Genomic DNA, 24800 nt, shown 5'->3' with positions numbered 1-24800 from the left:
TATGAAAGAGAGAAGCATGCAGGGTGAGGGGATGAGGGTGATGGCTAAGGAGGGGTGAGGGCCACCGTGGGTAGGGTGGCATACGGGTTGTTGGCTGTTCACCCCTCCACATCTGTCCTCTGCCCCCTGTGCCATGAGAGACTGCCCTACTCAGGTGCAGTGTGCAGACTCCTGCATCCTCTGCTTTCTCTTGGGTTCCAGCCAGTGGGAGGCATCAGCAGGAAATCAGAGGGCAGAAGGGGGAGAAAGCTTGGGTTGAGACTTCCCTGGTGGTCCAGAACCTGCCTGCCAGTGCAGGGGACACGAGTTTGATCGCTGGGCCGGGAAGATCCCACATGCCGCAAGGCAACAAAACCCGTGCGCCACAACTGCCAGAGCCCACTCGCTCTAGAGCCCGTCCTCCGCAGCCGGAGAAGCCACCGCAAGGAGAAGCCCGTGCACCGTATCGAAGAGTAGCCCCTGCTCACCACAGCTAGAGAAAGCCTGAGTGGAGCAGTGAAGAGCCAGTGCGGCCAAAAAAATGAAAATAAATCCATTTTTTAAAAAGTTGGGGTGGTCCTCCTACCTTGTCTAGTTCTCACCCTGTTGAAGTTTGACAGTGACCACATTCCTCTAAGGACTGTGTGGTCCCCAGATCAGCAGCATCAGCTAGGCCCTGGGAATTTGTCAGAGACGCAGCTTCTCAGGTCCTACCCCAGAGTTTCTGGTTCTGATACCTGTTTCGGCACGGCTGAACTCCAAGGGGCATGTCCTCTCTGTGGCTTCACCTCTCTCAGCCTCCTTTCCCTCCCCAGCCCCTTCAGGCTGGAGCTGAGGGCTCCCCGCTGTTGCTGGCCCCTCACCCCTGTCCCCACGTCTGTGAATAGACCCTTCGCTCAGCAGTCTGCGGCGAGCCCCTTCCAGGGTGCCATCTATTTCCTGCCGGGACCCTGACCGGTCCAGATGGCCAGGATGTTAATTCATATTCCTTTAGACAGAGCATACACCCTCTAGGTTACCCAGTCCACACAGGCTTCCCCAGTCATTCCTGGGTATTGAGAGCTCATGAATTGGCTACCCTTGCGTTGGGGCTGGGTGCCAAGTCCTATCCGTTGACCACGGACCTTGGAGCGAGAGACAAGGATGAAGATCCTCGTGCAGGATGTTTCCCTTTGAGGCTATGGTGGGTCTGAGTCACTTCTTACAGGCGAAGTGCTTCCCATGAGTTTATTTCTCTGGTCTTCATGGGACTGAATATCCATTCTCTGGGATAGTAGGAAATTCAGACTTCATATAATGGAGGTTCCCTCCCAGCCCTGCGGTGATGTGAAGTTTTCAGGACTTTTGGGAGAACCTCTGGTCTTCTGGGAGAAGGAGGTCAGAGGGGCTCAGAGGCAGAGGGAGTGACGGGCCAAAGGGCATCTTCAAGGGGGCACAAATGAGGCAGCTAGCAGGCAGTGTCCAGGGGTTTGAGGGGAACAGTGGAAGGCGTGGGGCCATAGGGGAACCCCTTTATCCCTGAAAATACCACTCGGCTGGACTCCTGGCTGCTGAGTGGCCCTTGCCTTGCCACCTGCTGTTGGCACTGACCCCTACGGATCCACCCTGTAATAAGCACTATGGAAACACTAGCATTCGTGATCGTCATTTTTCTAGATAGGGAAACTGAGGCACCAAAAGGTTTGTGTTGATGTTGCACGTCTAGTAAGGGATGGAGCCAGGCTGGAACCCAGGCAGGTCTGGCTCCATGGCCACGTGCCACCAACTCCGTGGTGGTGGGCCACAGGTCAGTCTTGTCTTTCCTCTCACGAAGTCCCATGTCTTCTCTGACCCCTGTGTGGAAGGCGACAATGATGACAGTCACCATCTCCTAAGCTCCTACTCTTTTTCTTAAAAAAAATATTGCATTTATGTGTTTGTTTGGCTGTGCCAGGTCTTAGTTGCGTCACGTGGAATCTTTAGTTGCAGCACGTAGCATCTTTTTAGTTGCAGCATGCAAACTCTTGGTTACAGCATGTGGGATCTATTTCCCTGACCAGGGATCGAACCCGGGCCCCCTGCATTGGGAGCGTGGAGTCTTAGCCACTGGGCCACCAGGGAAGTCCCTAAGCTCTCACTCTGTTCTAGGCGTCCTAAGTTCTTTGCCCATGTTGAATCTTTCTAACACCCCTACAGGTCTGTGCCTGTTCTACAGACTAGGAACTCAAGGTCCAGAATGGGCACTCATGTGACAGGAAGTGATGGAGTCAGGATTTGGGCCCAGCCCTACTGATTCCAGCGCTCAGGCCTTGGCCCCCCTGCTCTCCTGCCCCATAAACACTGCTGCTTGAAGGAGTGTCCAGTGCGATAGCACCGACCACCACTAAAATGACTTACTATTGCTTTCCTAATGCTGAAAATCGAGATTTTTATTTAAAAATATATATTTAAAATAAGATATATGTATTTAAAAAATATATATAAAATAAATATGTTTATTTTTGGCTGCGCTGGGTCTTTGTTAACGTGTGCTGGCTTTCTCTAGCTGTGGCGAGCGGGGGCTTTTCTTCCGTGTGGTGCGCGGGCTTCTCATTGCTGTGGCTTCTCTTGTTTTGGAGCACAGGCTCCAGGATGCATAGGCTTCATTTGTGGCTTAATTTCCCCGAGGCATGTGGGGTCTTCCTAGATTAGGGATTGAACCAATGTTCCCTGCATTAGCAGGCAGATTCTTAACCACTGGACCACCAGGGAAGCTTCAAAAATAGATGTTTTTACCGATCAGATTAGAGTGTGAATCTTACCCTGGTTGTCTGACTAGAATCACCTGGGGGCTTTAAAAACCCACTGATGTTTAGGCCTCCTGGTGACCAACTAAATCAGAATGTCTGTGGGTGGGCTTCCCAGGGCTGAGAACCACTTACGCTGGGTGACCTTTAGGATCCTTCCTGGCTTCCCTGGTGGCTCAACTGATAAAGATTCTGTCTACAATGCATGTGAAATGCTGGGCTGGATGAAGCACAAGCTGGAATCAAGATTGCTGGGAGAAATACCAATAACCTCAGATACGCAGATGATGCCACCTTTATGGCAGAAAGTGAAGAAGAACTAAAGAGCCTCTTGATGAAAGTGAAAGAGGAGACTGAAAAAGCTGGCTTAAAACTCAACATTCAAAAAACTAAGATCATGGCATCCAGTCCCCTTATCTCATGGCAAATAGATGGGGAAACAATGGAAACAGTGACAGACTTCATTTTCTTGGGCTCCAAAATCACTGCAGATAGTGACTGCAGCCATGAAATTAAAAGACACTTGCTCCTTGGAAGAAAAGCTATGATCAACCTAGACAGCTTATTAAAAAGCAGAGACATTAGTTTGCCAACAAAGGTCCGTCTAGTCAAAGCTATGGTTTTTCCAGTAGTCATGTATGGATGTGAGAGTTGGACTATAAAGAAAGCTGAGTGCTGAAGAATTGATGCTTTTGAACTGTGGTATTGGAAAAGACTCTTGAGAGTCCCTTGGACTGCAAGGAGATCAAATCAGCCAATCCTAAAGGAAATCAGTCCTGAATTTTCATTCATGGAGGGACTGATGCTGAAGCTGAAACTATAATACTTTGGCCACCTGATGGGAAGAACTGACTCATTGGAAAAGACCCTGATGCTGGGAAAGATTGACAGCAGGAGGTGAAGGGGACGACAGAGGATGAGATGGTTGGATGGTATCATCGACTCGATGGACATGAGTTTGAGCAAGCTCCGGGAGTTGGTGATGGACAGGGAGGCCTGGTGTGCTGCAGTCCATGGAGTTGCAAAGAGTTGGACATGCCTGAGTGACTCAACTGAACCAAACTGCACTGCAATGCAGGAGACCTGATTTTCACCCCTTGGTTGGGAAGATCCCCTGGAGAGGAAGATGGCAACCCACTCCAGTATATCTTGCCTGGTTCAATCCCTGGTCTAGGAAGACCATGCCTCGGGAGATTCAGCCACAACTGAAGCCTGTGTGTCCTGGAACCTGTGCTCTGAAACAAGATCCCATGGACAGAGGAGTCTGCTGGGCTGCAGTCTGTGGAGTTGCAAGAGTCAAACACAACTGAGCAGCTAAACCACCATCATCACCAGCTTTCTGCTTCTGTGGTTCAAGGAAGGTATGCTGCCCTCAGGTGGCGGTCACAGGCCACAGCTCCATGATCTAATTGACAAGCCTCCGTGCAAACAGATAAGCGCACTTGTCTTCAGTTTTATACCCAAATGAAATCCCTTGTTCCACATATAGACTTAATAATGATTGTAAAAAGCATTAACATTTTTAGAACTACTTCTAAAAGCAATTAGCCAATATGTTAGTTTTATACCTTTCTCACAAATGGTTAGCTAACTTTTATCATGGAACTAAGGGTTTAGAGCCCAAAAAAATCTCTTCCGAGTTCGGGTTTTTGTCATTAGACTTGTTGACCATTGATATATCCAGGCTTTCTTATGTCATCACTATTATTTGTCCTTAAACCTCAGCTTTGCCCTGCACAGGCAGTGTGGGCCAATTTTGACCATCTCTGCTCAAACATCTTCAGTTTGGTCTTGTCCACGTGGTTGGAAATGGAAGCGTGAGAGTCATTTTATTTAGGCCCCTAGAGGATTTTCCCCATGTATGTGGAGGTATGTTCTCAGAGAGTTGCTTTCAGGACCCTGAAGCTCTGCAAATGGGAATAGATAGCTGGAAAAACTTCAGGGCATGGAGTTTGGAGCCTATGGACCTGGGTTGAATGTGTCACTTACTGCCTATGTGGTCTTGAGCAAGTCACTGAAAGTTCAGAGCCTCAGTTTGCTTGTCTCTAAAATAGGGATTCTCAGAACTACATTACAGGCTGTAAAGGATTAAAGAGAAAGCAAACATACTTTTACAATAAAACTACTCAACAAACTAGGAATAGAAGAGAGCTCTGCCAGTTGATAAAGAGTATCTATGAAAGGAATATCGACATGTGTATGCTCCGCCATGTCCGATTCTTTGTGACCTCATGGACTGTAGCCTGCCAAACTCCTCTGTCCATGGAATTGTATATAGTATATATGCATTCTTGTATATAGTACATTATAATAATCCACTAAAATCTACTAGAATAAATGAATTCAGCAAGATTTCAAGGTACAAAGTCAGAACAAAAGTCTATAAAAATATTTTAATTTCTTTTAGAATCAAAGAAAAAGAGAAAAATTTCAATACACTGAGTTGGGTAAAAAGTTGATTCCAGTGTTTCCGTAAGGTATTATGGAAAAACCTGAACAAACTTTTTGGCAAACCAGAAATAATGTTAATGTATTAATCTTTAACCAATGCACTTGTTAAAATATAATTTCTAATTTAATTTTTTGTTGAGGAAGAGACCCCAAAGGCGAAAGAGCCTAGGGTCCACAAAGTCTTAATGGGGCCCTTGCTGCTCATATGAATTTGACGGTAAAAATCTTCCCTCTCTAGGGAAAATTTTCTTTGAGAGGAAAAATATAACAAAGAAAGTTTAAGGTGATGCATTCAAAATCCATGCATTCTTAAAGTGTTAGTCACTCAGTTCTGTCTGACTCTTTGTGACCCATGGACTGTGGCCTGCCAGGCTCCTCTGTCCATGGAATTCTCCAGGCAATAATACTGGAGTAGGTTGCCATTCTCTTCTCCAGGGGATCTTTCCTGACCCAGGGATCGAACCCAGGTCTCCTACATTGCAAGCAGATTCTTAACCATCTGAGCCACCAAGGAACCCTGGGAGGGGAGGAGACAGGGATGGAGTGTGGATGGAGAGGCCGATGGAGGCCAGTCCTGAGTCCATGTAAAGGAATCTGGGCTTGATTTTGGGATGATATTTTGAGCAGGAGTGTGTGTTCTTGCGTGTGTGCCTGTGACATAATGTATGGTGTGAAAATACCCTCCAGCTGCAGTGTGGAGAGTGGATCAGGCAGAGGCCCAGGGAGCCCAGTGATGGCTTCTGCCCTCGTCCTGCTGAGCCTGGATGGGTGGAGGCCGAGGAAAGGGCCACAGGGCTTTGAGGAGGTGTGAGCGATAAGGCTGGATGGATTGCGCTGGGAGGTGACAGGAGGTGGCATCACAGCGGGGGTTGTCCATTGAGTTTGCATCTTTGCCATCCACATTAATCATGGCGTTAGCTTTCTGGGAATTAAGGTTAGAGAAAGAGGCTGCTCGGGTTAGACATGCTTGGGTGGCGGCTCAGTCTGGGGCTCCTGGAAGGGGGAGAGGTGAAAGCCCGAAGCTCTCACTTCCTCTCATATTCTGAAAACCTTTCTTTTCTTTCTCCCCCCAAAGGTGAAAAATGCCGCAGCTTCATTGACCTGGCCCCGGCTTCAGAGAAAGGTAGGTGTGCCCAGCTCAGGCATGTGAGCCTCGCCCTCTGGGACACTTCCCGAAGCCCTGGGAGAGCCTGTCCATGAGCACCCCTGGGTGGTGGCGCCCCAGGGGGCCAGGATCCTGTTGCGAAGCTCTGAGTTCCTTAAGCAGTCAGAGCAGTGGGAGAGGCAGGTGGGGGGTCCTCATCTTGCCCCCTGCCACTCTCCCTACCCACAGTAGGTGTGTGGTCCTGAGAATCCTTCCACTTCTATTACTTCTACAGCTTGCTGGGACTTTGGCGGAGGTAGAATGGGTGTGTGGAATTTGGGGTCAGGCAAGACAGTGCTGGGGGCATTGCCTCCCAGTGTAGGGTTTGTTCTTGGGAGGGAGGGAAGCCAGATGTTCTGTTTCTGTCCTCTCACAGGTGTGGGGAGGTCCAGCCTGATTGGACACTTCCTTTCAAAGAGGAGCCATTGGTGTTCAGGGCCAGATATCAGATTCTGAGCCCAGTGACACTCAGATAGGATGACTGGGAGTGGGCTGCAGCATATATAAGAGGCAGAATAGTCAGGATTACGTTTAGTTGGGAGTAAAGTGTAAGTAAGTGTTAGTCACTCAGTTGTTTCCAACTCTTTGTGACCCCATGGACTGAGCCCACCAGGCTCCTCTGTCCATGGGATTCTCCAGGCAAGACTACTGGAGTGGGTAGACATTCTCTTCTCCAGGAGAACTTTCCTGATCCAGGGATCAAACTCGGGTCTCCTGCATTGCAGGCAGATTCTTAACCAAGCCACCAGGTGACCCCAAATAACTGGCTTCAGTGGAGAAATGTGTTTATAGCTTTTATAAAGGTTTGAAATCCAGAGTGGATATGCTCCATACAGTCCTCAGGATCCCAGCACTTGAGGGCCCTCTCCATCATCCTTTGCCCTCTTGGTCTAAGAGGGCGGTTAGAGCTCCACCTGTCACATCTGTACTCCAGGCAACAGGATAGAGGAAGGGCAAGAAAGAACGGGCAAATCTTGCATGTCAACTGGGTTCCCAGAAGTTGGCCCATGACATGGGCTCATTTTCTCTTTGCCAGAACTTGATTAGAGCTGCAAAGGAGTCAGGGAAATGAGGTCTTAATCAGCAACCGTGGGCTCAGCTAAAAGTCAGGGGTTCTATCATTGTGGGGGAGCAGGAGAATGGATACTGGAGACTGTGCTGTCACAAGAACATGGGGCAAGCTGCTTCCCCTCCTGCCTATGCCCCACCACCAAGGAGAACCCCTGCCAAGAGAGAACAGGTGTGCAGGTCCCTTTAAACAGCCTGGAGATTAGGAGAGGGCTCTGGTCCTGGGAGTTGGGATCGGGAAACAGGCAAGAGTTCAGTCCTATATATTGGAGTCCTATATTTGTATACATCTTATACAAATATGGGGGGCCTTGGTAGGCACTGTCATTGTTCAGTCACTAAGTCATGTCTGACTCTTTTGCGACCCCATGGATTAGAGCCTGCCAGGCTCCTCCGCCCATGGGATTTCCCAGGCAAAAGTATTGGAGTGGGTTGCCATTTCGTCCTCCAGGGGATCTTCCTTACCCAGGGATTCAACCCATGTCTCCTGCATTGCAGGAGGATTCTTTACCACTGAGCTGCCAGGGAAGCCCTTGGCAAGCATGGGTCAGGGGAAATTAAGTCCAGGACATGTGGCCACCCACACCCCCTGCTGGTAGGGCTGAATTTGGGATTTCTTTGCAGTGTTAGGAGGTTTAAGAGCCTGGTGAACTGGGACTGTAACCCCTCCAAGGTGTTGGCAGAGACGGCGTAGGCAGGGGGTGTGTGCCATTGAGGCTGATGACATTCCTATCTTGCACACACTGTCCCCTTGGAGAGCTCTGGCCAGGTGACAGCTCGTGAGACTGAGGGGCCTGTGACAGGAGGCCTGAAGTGCCCTCAGGCCCAAGAAGAGGCTGGGCTCCCCTGCTGAGCAAACTTGTGGCCGTGGCGACTGCCACCTCTGTTTCCTTTGCTTCCCTCCCACACTCCATACCTGGCCCTTGTACTGCATCTTAAAAGTCGACACGTGCATACGGCCAGGGCTGAGCAACTCAGATTGTACCTCTCAAACTGAGATCTCCAGAAAATACTATGAATACAGCTGCCAATAAATGACTGATATTTGATTGTTTGGATACCATGTGCTGGGCACTGGGCCATGCACGTTGAATGTATTAACTTGGAAATCTCCCCACAACCTTGTGAAGAAGGAGCTGACTTTCTCACCCAACTTGAAAGATGAGGAAACGGAGGCTTAGAGACATTAAGCCACTCACATCTCACATCTCATAAGGCAGGGGTCCCCACCCCCTGGGCCATGGATGGGTGCTGGTCTGTGATTAGGGACTGGGTCACAGCAGGAGGTGAGTGGCAGGTAAGTGAGCAAAGTTTCATCTGTATTTATAACTGCTCCGCATCGCTCTCATTACTGCCTGAGCTCCGCCTCCTGTTAGATCAGCATCGGCATAATAAATGTAATGCACTTGAATTATTCAGAAATATCCCTCCCCGTGACCCTTGGTCTGTAGAAAAATTGTCTTCCACGAAATCAGTCCCTGGTGCCAAAAAGGTTGGGGATCGTGTCACAAGGGGTAGAGTGAATGTTCTACACCCCACTCTTGTACTGCATCTTAGAAGTCGATACCTTTAGGCAACCTCTGTGATGCCCATCCCGTAATCCCCAAGGCCTTGGAGTTTCTGGGTCACCTCTGCTCCAGATCTGACTTCCAGGAAGCATGACCCGTGTACTGGTGCTCAGTTGTTTAATCATGTCTGACTCTTTGCGGTCCCACGGGCTGCAGCACGCCAGGCTTCCTTGTCCTTCACCATCTCCTGGAGCTTGCTCAAATGCATGTCCATTGAGTCGGTGATGCCATCCAACCGTCTCATCCTCAGTTTCCCCCTTATCCTCCTGCCTTCAATCTTTCCCAGCATCAGGGTCTTTTCCAATGAGTCGGCTCTTTGCATCAGGTGGCCAAAGTATTGGAGCTTCAGCTTCAGTATCAGTCCTTCCAATGAATATTCAGGGTTGATTTCCTTTAGGATTGACTGGTTGGATCTCCTCGCAGTCCAAGGGACTCTCAAGAGTCTTCTCCTTGTGTGCACATGTAAATGTGTGTGCGTGTCTGGTTGAGGGTGAGGGTGTGCAGCCATAAGCAGGTGCTCCCGTGAGACTGTGCACATGTGTCTTATGTGTGTGCCTGCGTGCACACTGGTGGGTGAGTGTGGGCAGGGAGGCAGGTGTGTGTGTGCACAAAGGAGTGTGTGGATGTGTGTGCATGGGCATGTGTGTGCATGCACAGCAGCAGGTGGGTTTCTCTTGCCTCCTGCTGGGGGCATCAGAGCTTTATTTCTGCTTCTTTTATGAGGACCCAGGGCCCCAGAGAAGTTGTTTCTTTGTGTTTACTAGCCTTGTGATTTTACTTTCAGGGCTTGGCGGCCATGCAGAAGACCTTCCATCTGTGTATATTAAAGTGTTTATAAGGAGGCTGAGTGGGCTGGTTTTGCAGACCAATTTTCATGGACTTGCTGCCTCTCAAGCACTTAAGGTCTCCCTCGGGGCCAGAGGGGTTTGGTTGTGGTAGCTTGGTGGGCAGTTCCCAAGCCTCCTGGCCCCTCCCAGGGGCACCTGCAGGAACATAATGCTCCTTGACCCTCTGTGTGCTCACTGAGTCCTCACCATGTTGACTGTCCATTTCACAGATGAGGAGCCTGAGCTTCAGAGCGGGAGGGATTGGTTCTGGGTCACGGCAATGTTGGAGCCCACGTGTGTTCTCTCCCTAAGAGCACTCTTCTGCCAGATTGTGACTTCACCCCCCTTCCCCTGTGACTTCCTGCCTGCTCTGCAAAATCCAATCATAATCATTAGTGTTAGGTGACACTAACAAGGACTGGCTTTCCTGCAGTGCTTGCCACGTGCCAGGCACTGTTGTGAGAACTTTACACCCATTGGCTCATTTAATCCCCATTTTACAGATGAGGAGACTAAGGTCTAGAGAGTTAATTGACTTGCCCAAGGTCACATAGTTAGGATGCTGGGATTTGAACCTGAGCCATCTGGCGCTTAAATGCCTGGTTCTTCTGCTAAAAAGCTAGGCCTTTCGCGCCTGTGTGTGAGTGTGTGATTGTGTGTGTTTGTGAGTATGTGTGATTGAGGCGCTTCTCAAAATGGCCCCCGTCTTTGCCATTTTCTCCAATACTCTCCTGTCTTTTCCTCCCCTACTCTCTCCCCTGGCAAAATATGTGTCTGTCATCAGAGTTTTTACCATGGCATATTTTCGTTAGTTCTCCTGATCATTCTAGCTTTCTGCTTCATGTGGGAAATCACTTTCCATTTTAAACCAGCCTAAGCCACATCCACGTTTCATCTGGATTCCTGCCACAGTCTCTTAACGGGTTATGCCTTTTTATTTTTGCCCCCTGTTTCACTGGTGGCCAGAATGATCTTTTGAAAGCATAAATCATCTCATGTGGTTCCCTGTTTAAAACCCTCCTTTGGCTCCCATCTCGCTCAAAGGAAAAATCAGCATCCTTATTGTGGCCTGTGTGGTCTAGGGGATCTGGCCCTGGACATACAGGAGCCCTTCTCCTGAGACCTCCCCCTGTTACCACACTGCAGTCTCCAATATCTTTTTTGTTGCTGTCCAGTTGCTAAGTCATGTCTGACTCTTTGCGACCCCATGGACTGCAGCACGCCAGGCTTCTCTGTCCTTGACTGTCTTCTGGAGTTTGCACAAACTCATGTCCATTGAGTTGGTGATGCTATCTAACCATCTCATTCTCTGTCTTCCTCTTCTCCTCCTGCCCTCAATCTTTCCCAGCATCAGGGTCTTTTCCAGTGAGTCAGCTCTTCGCATCAGGTGGCCAGAGTATTGGAGTTTCAGCTTCAGCGTCTGTCCTTCCAATGAATGTTCAGGATTGTTTTCCTTTAGGATAGACTGGTTTGATTTCCAAGGGACTCTCAAGAGTCTTCTCCAGCACCACAAAGTCCTGACTGTTCCTTGACTCGGCCAAGCTAGTGTGTGCCCCAGGACTTTTGCACTTGTTTCCTATCCTGGGAACACTGTTTTCTCCGCTCTGGGCACAGCTGCTTCCTTCTCATCACTTGAATGTCATATCTTCCTTTAACATCCTTAGAGCAGCCCTTCCTCTTACCATGTTCTTTGCCACTCCCTTCTCTGTTTTGTTGTCTTTACATCATATATGAAATGTGTCCAGTGCTTCTTTGATTAACAATGGTCTCCCCTGACAGACTGTCAGTTCCATGAGGGCAGGAATTCTGTCTTGTTTGTGACTCACTGTATTCCCGGGGGCCAGAGCAATGCTGGCAATATTGAATTAATCAAAATATGAACATTGATTTTTTTTTTTACTGTATACACTTGTTATCAAAATTATAGCAATTCTTACATGTACAAATGAGAAATGAAAGTCTCTTATAAGCCCACCCTTAGATATTCACTGGTAATGGTTTGATTTATGAGTCCTTGAAGAAGAATAGAAGGATGAAAGATAGGTAGGTAGATAGATAAATACACACATATGTGTGCACACACACACACACGGAGGCTTCTCTGGCGGTTCAGACAGTAAAGAATCCTCCTTCAATTCAGGAGACCCGGGTTTAATTCCTGGGTCGGGAAGAGTCTCCTGGAGAAGGGAATGGCTACCGACTCTAGTGGCTACTCTAGTATTCTTGTCTGGAGAATTCCATGGACAGTGGAGCCTTGCGAGCTACAGTCCATGGGATTGCAGAGTTGGACACGACTGCGTGACTCACACTCACACACACACACACACAGAGATATATACAGTAAGTATCCTACATATGCTCCTTCAAGTTTCAAACTTTCAAAGATGCAAACATGCATTCCATCAGTGTCAGGCATGAGTGAAATTTCAGCCTGCCCTCCGTCTCCTATTGCTGACGATCCTTCAGCTCCACCGTCTCCCACCTCCTCTCCCTCCTCCAGCCAATAGCTCTTCTTGCCTGTTCACTTGATGCCAGCCCCTGTGTGCCTGCTGTTTCACTGTACTTTTCAAGGTACTGTACTGTGAGATTAAAACTGTTTTATTTTCTGTGTTTGATTTTTGTGTATTATTTATGTGAAGAGTATTATAACCCTATTACAGTACAGTGCTACATAGCTGCTTGTGTTAGTTGGGTACCTAGGCAAACTTTGTTGGACTTATGAACCAACTGAATTTAGGAATGTGCTTTCACAATGAAACTCATTTGTATGTAGGGGACTTACTGTATTCTTATATACCTGTATAAAATTGTAGATTGTTTTTATATCAGTACATAGAACTCACCTTCATCTTTTGGAACAACTGTGTAATAGCCCATCACATGGAGACAATTTATTTAATCAGGCCTTGTAGCTGGACATTCGGATTACATCCCTGGTACACTTTGAGAATCTTGTATCATAGCTGAATAATAGCAACCTGTACACACATCTTTCTCCCTTACAAGAACGGGGCCCTCCAGGGCTCAGCCCAGGAGGGCTCAGGAGCCCTGCTGGCAGAGCAGAGTAATAGGTTCTCTGACAAAGATCTTCCCAGCAGGCCATGGGAGGCAGAGGAGGAGGAATGAAAGATGCTTGAGCAGTTTATGAAGATGAAGTGTGCAAATGCAGATAAACAGCAACGTTTGTGTGTTGTGAACTTGATATGAAAATACAGAGGAAAAACTTCCTAATCTTCTGCTTCAAGCTTCCTTTATCTCTCCAAGTCTCAGTCTCTTGTTCCCTGGGGCCAGATTCTCCTACCAAATAATGTGACCAACTGGATAATCGTCAAGCCCGCATATTGGTCAGCAATAGCCACCATAATGCTGGTGGCTATAACTAACCATCTCCAAACTTGGTGGCACTTGACATTTTTTTTTTTTTTTGCTTGCATGTCTGGGGTTGACTTAGGTTTAACTGATGTAGACTGTCTGAGTTCCAGGATGTAGACTGGGCTCAAGTCTGTTCCATGTATATTCATCTTAGGGACCAGGTTGTTGTTCAGTCGCTCAGTTGTGTCCGACTCTTGCGACCCCACGGGCTGCAGCATTCCAGGCTTCCCTATTCTTCACCTTCTCCTGGAGCTTGCTCAAACTCATGTCCATTGAGTCGGTGATGCCATCCAACCATCTTGTCCTCTATCATCCCTTTCTCCCGCCTTCGGTCTTCCCCAGCATCAGGGTCTTTTCCAGAGTTGCCTCTTTGCATCAGGTGGGCTTCAGTCTCAGACTAGGGGCCAGGTAGAGGGAACAAAAATGCAACGTGGCTAACTGCACAAGCATGTTTAAAACCTTTGCTTGCATCCTATCTGTGAACATCCTATTGGCTAAAGCAAGTCATGTGGTTGCAAACAACATCAATGGGGCAAGAAATGAATGACCCATCCAGAGGGGAAGATGGAGCGGGAATAAATATTTGCTGAATGGTAGTCTAATCACCTGGGTCACCACCCCTGGGTCTGACCACAGTCTTTAAGGATGATTGGCAGCTGGTTGTGCTGAAACTGGCCCAGCTGGATTTCTGGATGTATATGTGTAGGGATGACTCATTAAAAAATTTTTTTTTTATTTTTGGCTGTGCTGGGTCTTCGTTGCTTTGCACGGCTAGTTGCAGTGAGCAGGGGCCCCTCTCTCGTTGCAGTGCTTGGGCTTCTCATTGCGGTGGCTTGTCTTGTGGAGCACAGGCTTCAGGTGCGCAGGCTTCAGAACTTGTGGCTCACTGGGCCCTAGAGCTCCGACTCAGTAATTGTGGCGCACGGGCTTAGTTGCTCCACAGCATGTGTTATCCTCCTGGGCCAGGGATGGACTCCATGTCCCCTGCATTGGCAGGCAGAGCCACCAGGGAAATCCTGAGGGTGACTCATTAATTTGCTTATCAAGGTCTCCTCTGTTTATTGTCATCCCAAAGTGACTTATTTATTTGTCCCAAAGTGCCCTAAATGCTTGGGGGGAGGTAACGGCTGTTCATTCCCCCACCAACCAACCAGTCGAGCTGCCCCTGTGTGCCCGTCATCTGCACACAGGGCTTCCAATTCAACACAGATTTTCTGAGCACCTACTGTGATCCAGGCTGTGGGCTAGGCTTTGGTCAGGGGAGTGTGGGGATGAATGAAGTGAAAGTCCCTGCCCTACCAGAGTGGGAGACAGCTATGTACATGGCGATCAGGCATTGTGGAAGGGCTCCAGCCAAGTGACAAAGAGGATGCCACCTTCCAGTACAGAAGGCTGGGGACATGATGGCTGCCACCTTTGATCCTGCCACAGTGGGGTAGGGTCCATGAGGATTCTGTCCTTTTCTTATATTAACTGCTCCCATCTCTCAGTAGAGCTCTGTCTTATCATTTGTCAAGGTGTGGTGTGGGGAAAATTCCCAGCTCCTAAATCTGAGGTTGGAGCTCCCACTCGAAGGTGGGTGGGTTCTCACTGTGAATGAATGGTTGAATGAAGAAGGAAGGAAGGAAGGAAGGAAGGAATTGAGCCTGTCATGATTCATATTTGCCATCAAGGCTGCACCAGTAACCACTCACTGTGATTCTTCAATGTCCATTCATACACACCGTGGAGTGCTGTGTTATCTATAACTGTTCCCAGCAACATAGATGCTGGGCAAATGAAGCCAGAGTCACAGGGACCCACTGTACGTGATTCCATTTGTATAAAACTGGAAAATAGGCAAAACAGATCTCCGCTGTCAGAAGCCAGGACAGAGATTGCCCTTGAAGAGCAGGTGTGACTGAAAGGGAGCCCGTGGAGGGCTCTGGCAGCTTGGCGAGGTTCTGTTTCTTAATCTGGGTGATAGTTACATGGATGTGTTCAATTTATGAAAGTTCATCAAGCTGTACTTTTGTGATCTATGCTCTTTTCTGTATATGCGATACTTCCATAAGAAGTCAAAGAAAAAATTCCCACACTGAATTCTAAATTATCTTTCTAAAGTGAAAATCCAGCTCCATCAGCCTCCTGCTTAAAAGCCTTTCCTGGCTCCAGACATACACCATGTAACAGGACCTTCGTGTTCTGATGTGTGCCTGTTCCGCTCCACCTCCTACAGCCCCTCATGTGGGTCTTGTACATTTCTCCCCAAACTCTCCATCATCGCTCATGCCTCTGTGCCTTTGCATATTCTCTTCCCTCTGCCGACCTGGCAAACTTCTGTGTATCCTTTAAAACCCACTTGAGACATGACATCTTCTGAAGGTACTCAGGCTTCCTAGATGGCTCAGCTGGTAAAGAACTTGCCTGCCAATGCAGGAGATGCAAGAGACACGAGTTCGACCCCTGGGTCAGGAAGATCTCTTGGAGAAGGAAATGGCAACCCGCTCCGGTATTCTTCTTGCCTGGAGAATCCCATGGACGGAGGAACCTAGTGGGCTACAGTCCATGGGGTCGCAAACAGCTGGACATGATTGAGTGTGCATGCACACATGTAGGGCTCATCTTATTAGAACCCATCACTCCGCCTTGTGGTGATCTCCTCTACCAGACTGGACACTCCCTGAGGACAGGCACTACATCTTCTCTAGATTTCTAGTGGCTCCTGTGCTGCCATGGAGTTGGCACACAGCAAGGATTTAATAGAGGTTTGTTGAATGAAGGAAGAAAGGAAGGAAAGAAGGAAGGAAGGAATGAGGGCCATGTTCTAGACACTGGCTGTCCTATCTGGCTTTGGAAACCTGGATCGCAACTCCGGAAGCCGTGGTCTCTTCCATCCCGTCTGGGCTGAGTTGTGTTTTAAGGCATCTCTGTCTGCTTCCTGCTCGTGTTTCCCAGAGAGCTGGGATTTCTGGCGGCCACCAGCTGGCAATTTCTGTGAAACAATCTCCAAAGCTTGTAAGTTTCATTTGTTTAATATTTCAGGGATGTGTAACAAGGTGGTGGCTCCGCGACCACAGTCCCAAGTCTTGCGTGAGTCATTTCTCACTTGAGTTCCTTAATTGTCTCTTGTTGGTTCCCTCAACCTCTCTGTTCTCTGTCTGAAATCGATTTACAGTTCTGCTGCTCACTTAATTTATTTAGTGCGTTTTATTGATTTATGCCATAGAACTGAAACGTGCATAGATCAGAACATGCTGAAGGGAAGGGAGAGAAGAAACAGCTTCCACAGCTGCCCAGACTCTTGACACTGGAGCTGCGAGCGGGTCACCTGCCAGCTGCAGCCTGAACAGAGTCGCTGGTGCATCCTGGTGCCTGTACGTTAATCCTGGGTGATCTTTTCACCCTGGCTATTTGGGGACCTCCATGTGACCTTCACCTCTCAAAGATCCTGACTCTGTGAAGTCCTCTCTGGTCCCCAGACTGAGTTAGTTACACCAACTTTGGTCTCCTATGTTGCTTCAATTGTGTCCAACTCTTTGCAACCTGATGGACCATAGCCCGCCAGTCTCCTCTGTCCATGGAATTTTCCAGGCAAGAATACTGGAGTGGGTTGCTGTGCCCTCCTCCAGGGGATCTTTCTAACCCAGGGATCGAACCTGCTCTTACATCTGTCTCCACTGGCAGGCAGGTTTTTACCACTAGTACCACTGTGGTGGCTCAGATGGTAAAGAGTCCTCCTACAATGCAAGAAACCTGAGTTTGATCCCTGGGTTGGGAAGATCCCCTGGAGAAGGAAATGAGGATCCACTCCAGTATTCTTGCCTGGGAAATCCCATGGACAGAGGAGCCTGGGTGGGCTACAATCCATGAGGTTGCAGAGAGTTGGACACAAGTTAACGATTCAACAACTGGGCTCTTCCAGAGCCTGACCAAATGGGAACTCTGATTCTTTCATCTCAGTGAGTCACACTTCAGCACGCAAAGAGGCCGGAGCCCAGCCCGAGTGGTTCACATGTCCGTCTTTTCCTCTCACCTGCCATTCCCAGCCAGCATGGAGCTAATTCTAGGAGCCCTCTGACTGCGGGTGGGAATCATTGTCTGTCTGAATGGTCCTGCTGCTTCCATGGAGGTAGGAAAGGGATGGAATATTCCTACAGAAGGAGATCATTGCCTGGCCATTCTCAACAAACTCACAACACAGGCCACCTCACCTGGTGCCATTTCATCCTTGGAGCCAGGCTGTACCCTTGCTTTCAGGGAAGGGCTGTAGGGACCTTTGTCCCCCTTGCCTCAGGCCAGTGGCAGCATCCCTTGGTGCCAGGCTGTATGCCAGGAGCTGGGACAGCGAGGGGAACCCCCTTCCCCAGCTTCTGATCTCTAGGAGCTGTCTAGTGGGGTCGGCACATAAAGAGGTAGAGAATCATCTGTGAATCAGGGACCCAGAGTAGGTGGCCAGAGGTCTGTGGGAGGAATGATGGCAGTCTGGGGAGGGTCCCGTGTAGGGAGGGTCCCATGTGGGGAGGGCCCTGGAGGATGAGTGGTATTCCTTCTTCTGCATAAGGGGCACTGCGGTAGGGGAGGGTGTCATTCCTGCCAGAATGAATGGCCTGTGCCAAGATGTGAGACCAGTATCCTTGTGCCAGGCATGTGGCAGATGTGCAATAGACATTCGCTGAATGACTGAAGAGTGGAAGGAAGGTAGAGCCCAGAGAGGTTAAGTGTCTTGCTCAAAGTCACACAGCAAATTTAGGTTAGATTCAGACTCATCCTCCAGGTTCCTGTGGTCTTTTCATCAGGATCCTGCCCACCCTGCCAACCCCACCCATCCTTTCTCACCTCCCCTTCCTTCCACCCATGCCTCCAGCCTCTTTTCTCTAGCATCACACATGGTCCTCCCACCTCCTTCATTCTGCCACTTTATTTTGAAATTCTGGATTCCTCTAATTACGTGCTCTTATTAAAAGTGATTGAATCCCTGTGCTGGTGGAGGATTTCTCCCGGAGATCACAACATCCAATAATTGCTTTAGTTTCTCTAATTCCAATTATTCAAGATTATCTTTCCAGGTAATTAGGTGTCTGGGTAGTCTTGCCTGTTCACTCTCTCCGAAAGTGTCATATTAACCCCAAACAGTGACCAGCTTTCATGTTTCATAATTGGAAACAGTTTCTCCTTGGTGAGAAGACTCTGTTAAGTGTAAACAGTGGTAATTTACATTTTGAAATGACTCCTTGGTTTTATCATACTTTGGTGTGAGAAATTAGCTCAGATGCTTAAATCCAGCCCTTTGGCCTTCTGAGCAGAGGTTTCAGTAGCCCTGGGGAAACAGGGCTTGCTGAATGGCATAGGGTTGGAGGAATTTGAAGGATGGCTCCTTTGCACATCCCAGGAAAGTCTATCCATGAGCTGGTTCCTTCTAGACTTCTGCCTGGATGGGAGGTCTTGGGATGGTATTTGCAATAAGACTCTTTATTTGGTTCTAGTCTTGCATTCTAACAGGGTCTTCCCTTGAGACAAATGATGAGTTCTTCAAATGAAGTTATACAGTCAAGGCCACCATGGACAGTTGTGTAGGTTACCCACTGTGCAACTCGGGCGGTCATGGTTTTTCTATGTGAATGGCATAGGATTGGGCAGTGCACATCCTGTACACCTGTACACAGGGATCAGGGATACACAGACTGTTACAGAAGACAGCATTCAATATACAGTCTATACCTGTGCCTCACTGCAGAACCACACTGCCTGTGATAAGCAGGAGATTTATAACCCTATTTCATCACATTTCTTTTTAAATTGATATAATTTTACTGATACGATATACAAACAGGAAAATGCACAGGTTTTAAATGTACATTCAATGAGTTTCAAGAAATGCATGAAAGGCATGAATATATCCAAGGATGTAGCCCATATCCTTACCAAAACGTGCAACCAGGGCCAGCTTGGTGGACACGTGACCTGTAGTTACATAGGGTTCCATGCATAGAAGGGCCCTCCATTTGGTTTAATGCTGCACTGTTACTGTCTTGAAATTATTAATAACTCTTGCAAGAGGCCCTGAATTCTTATTTTGCACTGCCTTCCCAACTTGGGCTGTATACTGCGCAGTATCTATATTATTATTCACTTATTGTTTAGCTTTACATTGATTCACTTATAGAGTCAAATTATTTTCATCTCATCCTGAGCAGTGAGGTCTGTCATTCATGGTTTTAGTGTGCCAGGGTATATTTTTCCAAGATGCTTTAAAATAAATAATAATAATACCAAAAACATTTCTGTTTTGCTAACATGTCAGACCCCACTGATCCCCCAGCAACTTGATGAGTTTGTGCTGTCTTTAAACTGGTTGGTGGGTGGGGGAAACTGAGGCCCAGAGGGTTATCTCGCCCAAGGCCATACAGGTTGTGATGATGGAGCTGGGTTGGAACCCGGACTTGTGGGCGGCAAAGTGCTTGTGCTTTCACAGTTCCACTTGCTGCCTTGATGAGTGTGTGTATGTGCTTAGTCACTCAGTGGTGTCTGACTCTTTGAGACCCTTTGGACTGCAGCCCATCAGGTTCTTCTGTTCATGGACTTTTTTCCAGGCAAGAATACTGGAGTGGGTCACCATTTCCTCCTCTAGGGGATCTTCCTGACCCAGGGATCGAACCTGTGTCTCCTGTGTCTCCTGCGTTGGCAAGTGGATTCTTTACCCACTGAGACATCAAGGAAGCTGCGTTGATGTCAACTATTAAAATAGGAAAAGAATCCCTGTAACTAGGGAAGGACTAAAAGGTGGCTCAGTGGTAAAGAATCCTCCTGCCAAGCAGGAGACGTGGGTTTGATGACGTGGGGTGAACCTTGGGCATGCTTCTCATCTTCTTTATGGTTCACGTTCTTCATCTGAAAAATGGGGATAAATAGCGTTCACTTTGTGGGGGTCTTCTGAGAACCAAATGGGATGATCCACGCCAGGGGTTAGCACAGGGTCTGGTTCAGTCAATACCAGCTTGAATGACTGATAATTCCACTGTATTTCCCCTATCTCCTCACTTTGGCTCAACCAGCTAGAAAGCTAACTTGAAGTGAAACTCAGTTGGTGTTTCTCAACCAACCTTCGCTGAATCACACACGGAATTCTACTCACCGCTAAATACTTCCACATCTCTTGGTTCATTTAACTCTTTTGACAGCTGTTTGAGGACTTGCGGTTATGTCTGGTTTACACCCAGAGAAACGGATTCAGAGAAGTTGAGCTACTTGTCTGAGATCACACAGCAAAGCGATGTATCCCATTCCTTTGCTGTCTCTGCCACACCTCATGGGTCTTTCCACCTTGCCAGGGGGCCTCCTGGCCCCTCTTCTGCTCCTCAGGCCCAGAAAATTCTTTGGTTGTCTTTGCTGTGTGTTTTGACCCAGCGAGGCAGTCCCATTGGCTCAGAGCTGTCAGAGGCTGCGTGGAGCAGAGGGAGGTGGCAGCTGAGAGGCCCCACGGTTGCTCCTGGCACCCTCTGCTCCTCACGCATCACATCTGCTGGCTCCTGCAGACTCGTCATTTGTAACCATCTGCTGGGCTCCCTGGAGGCGCGAAGTCTGGGATGCGTCTTTCCCAAACATGCTGCCTTTAGCCTGTGTGAGGAGCAGAGGGCTTTAAGTCCCTGAGACCTTACCTACACCTTGAACCCGCTAGGAGCGATGGGCTTAAGAGAGAAGCCCTTTCAGAAGGAGTGTCCTGGGAGGGCTGAAGCCCCTGCCCCAATTTGCTACCCAGGAATTTGCTCCCCCAGGCCAGGCGTGGGTTCTAGAACCAGCCTTTCTCCAATGGGCTCTGTTTCACTTAGGCGTTTGCTTAAAATTTAATTTTGAGTTGAAAGAGTCCTGTGTCTGTCTCTTGGCAGGAGTGCCCTGGTCACCTGCTTGTCCAGAGGATCTCTAGCCTCGTGGGCTTCTGGTATTTAGCAGGGGTTTTGTCAAAGGCAGGCAAAGCCCCAGGGGGTGTGTGTGTGTGTGCGCGCGCGCGTGTGCGTGCTTTATAGAGACACCAGGAAGGAATATGGTTTCTCCAAATTTGGTGTCTCTCTCCTTGGTTTCATTATACATGCCCCTTGCCTGGCCCATCTCTGGTGGCGAGGGAAGAGGCTGTTGATTTTATTCGTTAGTTAAAAAATTTTTTGTTTTGGGGGTAACAGCTTTATTGAGATATAATTCACTTACCATACGTTTGTCCTTTAAAGTTCAATGGTTTTCAGTATATTGACAGAGTTGTGCTGTCATCACCACTGTGAATTATAGAATATTTTCTTTTAAACATTATCATTATTTTTTGGCTGTGCGGGGTCTTCATTGCATCACGTGGACTTCTCTAGTTGCGACACAAGGGCTCGGTAGTTGTGGTGCATGGGCTTAATTGCCCTGCAGTATGTGGGATCTTAGTTCTCTGACTAGGGATCAAACCCCCATCTCCTGCATTGGAAGACAGAGACCACCAGGGAAGTCCTGGAATTGTAGAATATTTTCATCATCCCAAAAAGAAACTGTTTCCTTTAGCCATCATCCCTCAATTCTCCAGACATAGACCACCAATGATCTCCTTTCTGTAATTGTAGATTTATCAATTCTGGACATATATGAACCACCAAGTATGCAAGCCTAATCACAATAGACTTACTTATTTTTGACCTTTCGATATAAATATGGTTATATGATGGATTTTTTGTGTGAGTATGTATAGCTTCTTTTGCTTAACGTTGTGCTGATCACTGTCTTAGTCTATTCAGGCTGCTAAAAACAACAGAAATTTATTTCTCACAACCTTGGAAGCTGGAAGTCCAAGATCAAGGCATGGCAGGTTCAGTGTCTGGTGAGAAGCCACTTCCTGGTTCACAGACCCTTGTCTTCTTACTGCGTTCTTACCGGGCAGAAGGGATGGAAGCTCTTTGGGGTCTCTTTCATGAGGCCCCTTTCATGAGGCCTCCACCTTCATGATCTAATAGCCCCAATGCCCCACCTCCAAGTACCATCACATTTGGAGTTAGAATTTCAGCATATGTATTTCGGGGGCAGTGGAATACACGTAACCAGTCTACAGCAATCGTGTAGTGTAGTTTGTTCCTTTTTATTACTGTGTAATCTTCCACCACATAGCTCTATCATCATGTTTGTTCATTTTGCTCTCAGTGGATATTTGGGGCATTTTCAGTTTTATTATGAGTAGTGCTGTTGGTTCTTATAAAATAAATTTTATTTGTTTTATGTATGTTTGGCTGTGCTGGGTCTTGGTTTCTGGATGAGGGCTCACTCTAGTTTTGGCTCTTCACTTCATTGCGGTGCACAGGCCTCTCATCGTGGTGGCTTCTCTGTTGTGGAACACGGGCTCTCGGCGTGTGGGCTCGGTCGCTGTGGCACGTGCCACAGCTTTAGTTGCTCCACGGATGTGGGATCTTTCTGGACCAGGAATTGAACCTGTGTCCTCTGTATTGGCAAGTGGATTCTTGACCACTGGACCATGAGGGAGGTCCCTGTGCTGTTGATTCTTCAAATGTGGACCCCAGACCAGCAGCAGCAGCATCACCTGGGAGCCTATCAGAACCGTAAATTCTCAAGCCCCACCCCAGACCTCCTGAACAAGAAGCTCTGGGTTGAGGGCCAGCAGCCTGTGTTTAACAAGCCCTCTAGGTGATTCTGATGCATCCTCCAGTTTGAGAATCTGCTGTGGTGTTTATCTGGACTCAGAACTGTTGGGTCAGCTTTGTGTAGCTTTAATTGCACTAAGTAAAGCCATCTTGTTTTCCAAAGTGGGTGTACCAATTCGTACTCCTGCTCACGTGGTGTGAGAATTCCCATTGTTCTATTCTTGGCAATACTTAACTTTTGTCAGATTTTTAAAATTTGCCAAATGAATGATGAGAAACGGTATCTTATTGTGGCTTTCAATTTGCATTTCTGCAGTTATTAACAGGGTCGAGCATCTCCTCATGTTTATCGTGACTTGGATTTTCTCTTGCATAAAGTGCCTGTTCACATCATTCACCTATACTTCTGTTAGATGGTTTGTCTTTTACTTACTGCTTTATAAGGTGGTTTATTTTTTTTTAAAGCATATTATAACCCTTTGTTACTTATAGGTATTACACATTCCTTTTCTTCCTCTGGGGGCTTGCCATTTCACGGATATCTTCTGATGAATGAAGTTCTTAATTTTGAAAATAGTGGTAAAACATCTATAACACAAAATTTACCATTTTAACCGTTTTTAGCTGTACAGTTCAGTGGTATTAAGTACATTCATCTTGTTATGCAACAATCACCACCATCCATCTCTATGTTTTTTCATCCTCCCAAACTGAAACTTGATGTCCATTAAACACTAATTCCCATTCTCCCCGCTCACCCATTATCATTCTACTTCCTGTCTCTGTGGATAAGACAGCTCTAGGTCCCTCATATAAGGGGACTAAGCAATATTTGTCCTTCTGTGCCTGTCTTAGGGCTTCCCAGGTGGCTCAGTTAGAAAGATCCCCTAGAGAAGGAAATGGCAACCCACTTCAGTATTCTTGCCAGGGAAATCCCATGGACAGAGGAGCCTCGCAGGCTACAGTCCATGGGGTCGCAGAGTTGGACATGACTTAGTGACTGAGCGCGCACGCCTGTCTTATTTCACTTAGCATAATGTCTTCAAGGTTCATCCGTGTATCTCGCTGTAGATGCATCAGAAACAAAATGTTCTGGTCTGGTCTGGTATATATACTATACTTTGTTTATCCACTGGTTGATGGACATTTGAGTTGTTTGTAACTTGTGGGCATTGTGAATAATACTGCTATGAACGTTGGTGTACAAACAGCCATTCAAATCTCTGTTTTCACTTCTTCCTCCCAGAAATGGAATTGCTGGATCATATGGTAATTCTATGTTTAATTTTTTGAGGACCCGTCGTACTCTTTTTCCAAAACAGCTGTACCATTTTATGTTCACAGTGCGCCAGGCTTCCAGTTTCTCTGCGTCCTCACCAATGCTCGTTAGTTTCCGTTTTGACAGTAGCCATCCTAATGATGGTGAGGTTGTATCTCATTGTGAATTTGACTTGCATTTTCCTAACGACTGGTGAGGATGTGCATCTTCTTGTGCTTTTTGACCCTTTGTATATCTCCGTTGGAAAATGTCTTTTCAGCTCCTTTGCTCATTTATGAATTGAGTTGTTTGTTTTTTGCTGTTGAGTTGTAGGAGTTCTGTATCTATTCTGAATATCATTCTTTTTCAGGTACATGCTGTGCAAATATTTTCTTCTGTTTTGTGAGTAGCTTTTTCCACTCTGTTGATAATGTCCTCTGATACACAGAAGCTTTCAATTTTTATGAGGTCCAATTTATTTGTTTTTTTTTTTCATTTGTTGCCTGTGTTTTTGTTGTTGCACCCAAGAGATTATTGCCAAATACTGGATTGGCCAGAAAGTCCCTTTGGTTTTAAAGTAAAAATAAAAGACACATTTTTCATTTTAACCAAGAACTGTATTGAACAGTGTATTCACTGTTCTGTTCCACTACCTTCTGCCATTTTCCAGGCACCTTGGTAATTCCATTTTCCCAAAACTTTTTCTCCTTTTGAGCAAAGAACTGTTCCAAGTGCCTTTTACAGTTTTCTGGGAAGTGGAATTTTTTCC

General features: G+C 47.4%; 1 protein-coding gene across 2 annotated transcripts in view; it reads left to right on the top strand.

The window, feature by feature from the left end:
* The window catches only part of GSG1L (GSG1 like), a 251723-nt gene that overhangs the window by 80967 nt on the left and 145956 nt on the right, over nucleotides 1–24800 (top strand). For both annotated transcript variants that reach the window (XM_061401496.1, XM_061401495.1), the window contains exon 2: nucleotides 6271–6318. In XM_061401496.1, the coding sequence (XP_061257480.1) occupies nucleotides 6271–6318 (48 nt within the window). The remainder of the gene's footprint in view (nucleotides 1–6270; nucleotides 6319–24800) is intronic.

The sequence above is a fragment of the Bos javanicus genome, chromosome 25, assembly GCF_032452875.1.
Source record: "Bos javanicus breed banteng chromosome 25, ARS-OSU_banteng_1.0, whole genome shotgun sequence".
Classification (NCBI taxonomy): Eukaryota; Metazoa; Chordata; class Mammalia; order Artiodactyla; family Bovidae; genus Bos; species Bos javanicus.
The sequence above is the reverse complement of the archived record's forward strand: the minus strand, read 5'-3'. Positions and strand labels throughout refer to the sequence as shown.